The sequence below is a fragment of the Cryptomeria japonica genome, chromosome 6 (genome assembly GCF_030272615.1).
Source record: "Cryptomeria japonica chromosome 6, Sugi_1.0, whole genome shotgun sequence".
NCBI lineage: Eukaryota > Viridiplantae > Streptophyta > Pinopsida > Cupressales > Cupressaceae > Cryptomeria > Cryptomeria japonica.
This window is the reverse complement of record NC_081410.1, coordinates 135,669,353-135,678,665: the sequence shown is the minus strand read 5'-3', so window position 1 is coordinate 135,678,665 and position 9,313 is coordinate 135,669,353. Positions and strand designations below refer to the sequence as shown.

The 9,313-nt window shown below is 36.6% G+C and overlaps 1 protein-coding gene across 1 annotated transcript; it reads left to right on the top strand.

Moving 5' to 3' along the window:
• Positions 1–1,165: 1,165 nt before the first annotated feature.
• On the top strand, positions 1,166–4,435 carry LOC131044229 (pentatricopeptide repeat-containing protein At2g03880, mitochondrial). Its single transcript, XM_057977512.2, has one exon. The coding sequence runs from the start codon at positions 1,496–1,498 to the stop codon at positions 3,425–3,427; it is 1,932 nt and encodes a 643-aa protein (XP_057833495.2). The 5' UTR covers positions 1,166–1,495; the 3' UTR covers positions 3,428–4,435.
• Positions 4,436–9,313: the final 4,878 nt, after the last annotated feature.

Here is a 9,313-nt window from a genome sequence, read left to right as displayed (position 1 = left end):
TATATTAATAATATTTTGAATGATGAAAACACGAGTTTGGTAAAGTACATATATCTTTGCTAATTTGTGTAGCCGATTTCAAATTATGTTGAAAAAGGCATTGAAATAAAGATGTACCAACCCAATTATGCATCAACATTTAAGAAATGTTCAAAGGTCACCTTCTTAAGCTTTATATTTTGTAGACGATATTCTAAGCAAATACGAGGGAATTCATATTGTGTTGCTACATAGTGAAAATGATGCTGGCTTTATCCTCTTATAATATCATTTGAATGTGAAAAATGAATGTATTGATTTGTGGTTGTTGATTTTGAAATTTGAATATAAGCAGAAAAATTGGCCATTACAATCACATGAACGAACTATACATTATGTTTGATTTTATATTTATTTGGGGAACCTTACACCTTTACATGTGAACATATTTTCATGTATTTATTACACTGAAGGCGTATTACACTCACATAATGGATTCACAAATATGGGTTAATAAAAACTACGAGCATTAAATTTGACGTGTTTGTGACACTTAAATGCATGAAAAGTTAAAAAAAATATTTATTTTATTTTCTCAATTACCACTCACTATAAGTTTAACTATTAATCAATTCTGTCTATCTCCATCATACTAATAGTTAACTTCATAATTATGTCAATCTAATATTATAGAGATATATGATAATATAATAATAATAATTAGTTTTAATAGATTTTTTTTCTTTGGTGAAGAGTTTAATAGAAATATAAAAAATACTAATATCTTAATAATAATAATATAATATTTGATTATATGCCGGGGTATTTAGATTGTGGCCAAATATAGGGGCATTGTATTGTCCGTGAAAGATGATGATGATCTTCATATGTAAAAAACTTTTTTTGATTTATATAAAAGGGAGCTGGCTCTATCCGCTATAAATTTTGGTAAAAAATAAATATTGATTACAATATCATAATATAATAAAATTTATTATTAATTACATTATAATAACATAATTATTTTTTAAGTGGAATAATAAGCAAATATGATATCTTTCAATATATTTTACCTATATTCCTCTAAAAATAGATATACTAATAATTTTTTATTGGTATATTTAAATTTTTTTAATGACTAAATAGGTAGGAAAGTCATTTTAGTTAAGTTGAGCATGGAATGAACCGTAACTAACCCCTTCCCCTACTAGCCTATTAAAAATTCTGAACTCCACGGATAACGAGATCATCTGCATTTTCGATTACAGACGACTGTTTAATATGGATTCCCATGCCAAACTCCAGCAAGGATTGACATTGCATACTTCATAGTGTCGATATTGTTCATTTGTCGCGAGGACTCTCTTCAATTATGCGTTCTACAGATTCGTTGACAACTAAGAATTCTTTAATGGAAACACTTTGATTTATGCAGTATCTGCGTAGTTTGATTTTTACAGCTCCTAAGCCGCTCTCTGCCTGCTTGGTTTACTCATGACTATTATTCTTTGAAGAAATGGTATTTCCATTATGGAATCCCAAACCCGAGAAAATTTATTATTTGCGTGGTCTGCTCCTTCACCATTGCCCTCGACTGGCTACGACTGCTGCTTTTCAAAAACAAAGCAATATCTGCAATATATATCCCGAGAATGTAAGAAGCCTCTGCGAAGAGGGTCGATTGAACGAAGCCCTGCGCATATTATGCGATTTCGATCATGCCCTAGATTGTTCTACATACGTTTCTCTCTTGCAGGGATGCATTAATAACAGGGCATTGCCACAGGGTAAATTAGTACATGCCCACATCATTCAGATGGGCTTTGGAGCAGATAAGTTTTTATTTAACAGACTTGTTGGCTTTTACGTGAAGTGTGTAAGTTTAGAGGATGCACGGAAAGTGTTTGACAAGATGCCTGAACGAGATTACTTCTCGTGGAATGCGATGATTGCTGCATATACAAGGCAAGGGATTGCAAGGGAGGCGTTGGAACTATTTCACCTAATGCCTGGAGAAGGAATCCAACCCAATCAGTTTACGTTTTCCAGCATTCTTCCGGCATGTTCAGATTTGGCATCCCTGGAGAGGATTCATGAAAAGATAATTAAGAGTGGGATTGAGTTGGACATGGTTGTGGAGAGTGCGCTTGTGGATATGTATGCGAAATTTGGTTGTATAGAGAGCGCACGCAATTTGTTTGACAAAATGTCTCATCGAGACGATGTCTCTTGGATGGTAATGATTGCTGGGTATGTGCAGAATGGATGGGCAGAGGAGGCTCTGAAGCTCTACCAGGTAATGAGATTGACAGGTTTGAAGCTGAACTCGAATACGTTTGCTAGCATTCTGCCAGCTTGCGCTTACCTGGGCACTCTTGAACAGGGCATAGAGATCCATGAGGAGATAATTAGAAGCGGGGTTGAATCTGATGTCTATGTGGGGAGCGCTCTTGTGGATATGTATGCAAAATGTGGAAGCATAAAGAAGGCTCGTGAAGTGTTTGACAAAATGCCCCGACAAGATGTTGTGTCGTGGACAGCTATGATTGCAGGTTACGCCGTTCATGGTTGTGCTGAGGAGGCACTAATTCTTTTTCAAGAAATGAAAGACTCGGGTGTTAGGCCAAACCACGTTACGTTACTTTGTGTCTTGTCTGCATGTTGCCATGCAGGCCTGGTGGATGAGGGCTACAAGCACTTCAATAACATGAGAGGGTATTATAGGATTACCCCTAGAATGGAGCATTACAGATGTATGGTGGATCTCCTTGGCCGAGCCGGTCAACTTGAAGAAGCACAAGATTTCATTAACAGAATGCCTATAGAACCTGATGCTGCTATTTGGAGGTGTTTGCTTGCTGCTTGTAGATATCATAACAATATAGACCTTGGAGAACATGTAGCAGCACAGGCATTGAAGTTGGATTCCCAGTATGATACACCTTATGTGCTTCTCTCAAACATGTACGCCGAAGCTGGGAGATGGGATGACCTTGAAAAGGTGCGAAAATTGATGAAAGACAGAGGCATTAAAAAGACACCAGGACGCAGCTGGATTGAGCTCAACAAGCATGTCCATGTTTTCTATGGAGGAGACAGGTCACACCCGCAAACAGAACAAATCTACGCAAAGTTGGAGACCTTAGCTAAGCAGATGAGGGCCGCAGGGCATGTTCCTCATAGACAATTTGCTCTGGCTGATGTGGAAGAGGAACAAAAGGAACAAATACTTTGCCACCATAGTGAGAAGTTGGCAATAGCATTTGGCCTGCTAAACACGCCACCTGGAACAACTATTCTAGTTATCAAGAATCTTCGAGTGTGTGGTGATTGCCATTCAGCAATTAAGTTCACCTCAGATATTAGTGCACGTGAAATTATTTTAAGGGATACCAACAGGTACCATCATTTTAAAAATGGTCAGTGTTCTTGTGGGGACTATTGGTGATTGAACTTCAACGTTACTTTTCTTGCAAGGGACCAGGCACCATTTCAAGTTTTCATGGTCACTCATAGTTCTGGAGCCTACAGTACCCAAGAATATGATCAACATCCATGTTTCATCTTTGTCATTTGATGGCATTCCATGCAACTGTACCAAATATTAGTTAATATCATCTATTATGCTTGAATTTGATTTATTGATCGAAATAGAATTAAATTGATCCCGAGCCAGTGAGGCAAAATGTCCAAATGCCCTTCCACACTACTTTAGCGGTTTGAGTTAGTGTTTGACCCCTGGAGAAGATCTCTCTCGGGTGAGGGATATACACCTTCATTTTTGGCAGGCAATCCCGATGACCGTAGAATTGCACGTAGTTGCAAAAGGAATCACCCCAGCACTGCAAATGGTAAAATGCCATTTGTCTCACCTCGATGTACCAGGCAAGAGGGTTTGCCTTACCTATGTGGGCATGCTTAAAGAAGTTAATCTCAAATTGAAGCGGAGAATATCTCAAAGGAGCTATTTGAAGAACAGTTGATAGTGTCATATTGCAAGAATGAAGACATATCTGATTACAAGATAAATAGAAAGCAAAGATTTAAAGCATAGGACGGAAACTAGCTGCACCCGATGTGTCAACCACTTTGCTTCACATTTCCTTCTACTGTTATATGCAGTTTGAGTTCTGTATCTCAAAACATATTTTTATAACAGTACAAAATTCTATCTACATCCAGATTTCATCCATTGTGCTAAGAGACATTAAACGAGTCGAGTGTCTTTCAATAGTTCATGGAACTCTGGATTGACGTCTCTTGTGCATATTGATTGGATTTGATTACTTCAAATATAGGAGTTAGATATTCCATACTGGTTTATTGACCAACAGTGCTTTGTGACAGAATTTAGTAATTTAGCATTCTGTGACTGATGCTCATCGACATGTCAAATTATTGCTTCTAGATTTCAAGAGATTTGAGGATTAAGTATGCCTCGCTTTCTTTTTGTTTATCCGAGTCTCTAAAGTTTTAATTTCTTCAAACTATATTGGTGTATTTACTGTTTTTAGGATTTGAATGCAAACTCTTACTATACAGGCCTATTAAAGATTCTCGTTCCCTCATTCATATCGTAAGAAACACATCTCTTTCTTTTATAAAGGTAGTGCTCAACTCATAAAAACCGGAATACAAATTAGGTTGAGAGCATTTTGATAAAATTACGTTTAAAATTGAACATCCCATGTTTTTGCTATTTGTAGTATCTATATTTCTTGTCTGACATACTTGGTTTCGAGTAATCATGTTATTAAACTGTTTTTAATTTTTTAATATACCATGTCCATACTCTTCTGGTTGTAAATTATTTTTACTTTGCATTGATACAGGGACGAAACAATTATTTTTATTGTAAGCGCAGAGGAGAAACTAAGGAACGATTGTAGACATCCAAAGTCTATACAAGTCATGATGTTTACAAATGAAAATAAACTGGTTTTTGTTATTTCCTATGTTACATATAGTTTTTCAGATGCGGATGGCAGCAGAACAGGATGAAACTTTACGGTGAAATTATGCTTATAAGTTTATAGCAATAAATAAAAAATGGAAATAGATAACAAAATAAATGTAAATCATAATTCAATATTCTTTGGAAAAAAATTCCACACCAAAGAGATCCAAGACTTGTATTAATTCTTCAAATGAATTACATCAATACAATTTCTATCTCTGAATTTCTGGGACACTTCTTTATTTCAACAATTTGTGCCTTTAAGAAACCATAAATTACAAAAAATAGAGAACTTCTCTTTCAACATGTGATTTTATCTACTTTTGAAAGATTTTTTTAAATCTTATGATGCCTTCATTTATATTTTTTCAACAAGGTGGTGGGATGGATTTTGGATTTAGATAAAAATTCTTAAATTTAAAGAATTAATGTAAGTGTATACACTTGTGCAGAGAGTTTTTTAGTGGCGAATCTTCGCCAATTGGCGAATTCCGCGCGAATAGTGAGGGGCACAATCGTGGTCAAATCGCCCGGAATTTTGAAGAACAATGCAAATATTTGTAATCTAGTTTCGCCATTGACCACACATCGTTGACGTGCATGCCCGTAATATTCGCTTGGAATCACTCGGACGTGGGTATTAGATCACCTCCGCTATTCGCCAGCAATAGTAAAACGGCCACGTACCCAAGACCTAATTCGCCAATGGTAAATTAAATGTTCATTGCACGCGTCGGCCAAATTCGCCAATATCAATTAAAACATTATAAGCATTCGAGGACCCATTTCGCCCCGCTTAAATTAAATGTTCATTGCATGCCCGCGCAATTCGCCAAAAAATGCAATTAAATTAAATCTTTATTGGCAATTGCGATGCTTGGGCCCCGCGCAATTCGCCAAAAATGCAATCATGAATTGCTATAAATACACTATTTCTTACACTCTTTCTTACAATTTGTTCGTGTCTGATTAGTAAATTGGGAGCTTTCGGAGTCTCGAGTCTCGATTCGCATTTCGCAAATTGAGTTGGAAAGTCGAAGTTCATTGTAGGGCGGAGGGCTAGAGTTACAATCCTACAACACAGGCCCAGACATTCATTCCTGATTCCTGATTTAGAGAATTGAGAAGGCATAAAGGTGAGTAATCATTTCTTCATACTTGATAGTATTAGTTTTAACTTTTAATTCGTAGTGAGAGGTCAAGACTCAAGATGTCACAGTCAGACATGGGTGAGAGTCCTCAGGGTGGTGAAGGGATTGAGATGTCAGACAAGGGTAAGACTCCTCAGGGCGGTGAAACTTAAGGGATTGGGAGGCCATCAAAACACCCAAAAATAAAACTTAAAGATAGTACCATAAAGTCTTTTTTTGGAATTGGCAAAGTTTCTGGTCCATCAACCTCTGCACTTGCAGAACCCATTCACAGTAGCTCACCACCACCACAAGGTGGGATTGTCATTGAGTTAAATGCATCAAATGAGGATGACAATACTGATACGACAAAAGATGTTCTAAGGGATACACACAATGAGATAATTCACTCGGATGCAAATGCTAGTATTGAAGATGATGTTGGTAGGAAGAAAAGAAAAAGGAAAGTAAAACTGGGGCGAGAGTGGGAGATGACAAGGAGTTTTAAGATTGATTGGGTAGCAAAGTACCCATTCATTGAACCGGTCCCAAACAACGATGAACAACCAACATAATGCAGGTGTAAGATTTGTAGCTGGAAAACTAAAATTGAGAAGAAGATGCAGCTAAAGCTTGACACCATAGAAAAGCATATTGGTAAGGTTTATGAAAAACAGATCATAGACATAAAGGAAACAAGAGTAGTAAGATGGAAATCAAAGGAAGAATGTCTTCATGTTAAGTATGCCGCGGAATATGAAAAGCATAACCACAAAACAACACTGATTCGTAATAGTGGATTTGGAAATACAATCAAGGCTGAGCTTGAACATGCAGCGAAAGATACAAACCTGACAAAGACTGTTCAAATGAGTGTTGTTTTTCATATTATGTCGAGAGGGCGTCCTATGAAAGATTTCCCAGAATTTAGTAATTTATTATCTGTTTTGAATGTTCCTCACTATCCTATGTCACATTGGTCAATAAACGCTGGATGAGAAATGACAAACCGTCTCGCTGAGGTGGAAAAGCAAAATTTACAAGAGAGTGTAAAAGAGTCAAATTTCATTTCATTATCCATAGATGAAGTTACTGCGGTAGATACCACTGCTTGGGTTTGTATGCATGTGTATACCATAAAAGAACACGTCCGCCGAGCTCATCTACTTTGTGTTCGTAAAATGAGGGGCAATTCAACAACAGAAAATTTATATTTGGAAGTTAAGAAAGCTTTGAATGAAATTGCTGGTATGGATGACTTGACAATTGCCAAGAAGTTGGTGTGTGTTGGAGCTGTAGTAATGCAAGGTCAAAGGACCGGTCTTTGCGCAAGATTACAAACTAGTATTGCACCATACATGGTTGGCATTCACTGCATGGCTCATGGAATGAATTTAGCATATAGAATTGTAAGCAATTTCCCTACAGTGTCAAAAGTTGAAGATCTGGTCCACGAGCTCCACTCATACTTCTATCGAAGTCCTAAACGTTTTGCAGAATTTCAGATTTTTGCTGAGGGAGTAACAGGAGGAAACAAGCTTCTCAGGGATGTTGAGACCAGATGGATCTCCTTGCATGGACCAGCGAAACGAGTTCTAACAGAATATCAATCCTTGATCGGACTAATGTATGAGCAACGCCTCACAGTAGACAAAGCCCCTGATCTCTTACATAAGTTAAGTGATATAGAGACTCTGTTAACTTTAGCTAGTTTTCTCCCCATGCTGGATTCAATGAACAAACTTGTTAAGAAAGCCCAAGACAGAAGTATGTATATCAATGAGTATAACACTCTATGTAAAATGACATGCTTGAGCCTGGATGGTCTATATTCAGATCTAACAGGGCGAAGCCCAAATTTTTTTAGGTGACAGATAATTACAGATTTGAATCATGTTGAATTTTTTTTACATTTCAATACAAAAAATGAGTTATGTGTCTTTGTAAAAGGATTTCAGATACCAATGCACCAATCTAAGACGGGCAAGTGAGGCAGAGCACTACCAGTTAAAAAGGAAGATTTTGACAGGATTGTTAAATCTGTTAGTGATAATTTGAAGTCTATTGCATATGAACTTTCAACTGAGATTCGTGAAAGATTCCCTCGAGAAGAAATACTTGAAGCCATGGGTTGTGTGTATCCTCACTTTTGGCATTCAATTGGAGATAATCCAAATGACGCAAAGATGTTTCATAAAAAAATAGAAGAATTGATATTGACATTTTCAAAAGATGCATATTGCAATGGACAACCAATAGAAGGAATTTTAAATTCAGATCATCTTAGAAAACAATGTAAACAATTTCCATTGGTTATGAAACAACAGTTGGTTAACTTGGAGAATCCATTTGAACCTGGATCAATCACGAGGCTTTGGAAAAGGATAGATCAAAGTGAAGCATTGCGTATTGCAATACCAGAATATTTGAAACTTGCTGATTTATGTCAAACAATGATACTGGGGTCGGTGGAAGATGAGAGAGTTTTCAGTGCATTAGGGCTTTTGAAATCAAAGATCAGAAACAAATTAGACAAGAATTTGGAAACTTGCTTGAGGTTGTTTGTAACCCAGTATAATGTTAGAGATTTTCCATATGATAGGGCACTGGCAATCTGGAATTCCATGCGTGAAAGACAAGGGGTGTGCAACACTTTAAAAGCTGGTGGTGCTACTGCTAGTGCTAGTGCTGAGACAAATGAATATGATGGATCGCAGACTCAGAGTCAGCATAAAGACAAAGACATTTTTGAATACCCGACTCAGAATGAAGATGAACCTGTTAGTACTAGTCAGTTTCCGGATCTTGAGTCCATTTGGGATATAGAAGCCTCAGACAGTCGGACTGAGTCACTGAAGTGAATTAGCAGTCAGTTTATAGGTATTTATAATTATACTACAGTTCTTGAGTCATATTACAATTTCAATTTGCAAAATTGCAATACTATAGTTGTCATTGATGATTTTTGATATTGTATTCCTTGAATTTGTCAATCAGAAGTAGAACGGATACTGAATTTAAATTATTACTAAACAATTGAATTATTAGTAAATTGGTATTTGGTTCCACATTATGTTGAACATGAAATGCAACAATTTGTGTCACAAGATCCATAAAATTATTCATATTGCATAACTGTTACTGCTAGAACCTTTCTACTGTTCTACATTAAATGCTTAAAATGATGTTCATGGCAATTAGGGTTTTGTGTTTTTTTTTTGGTCTTAGTTGTCTAGTAAACCGAAGT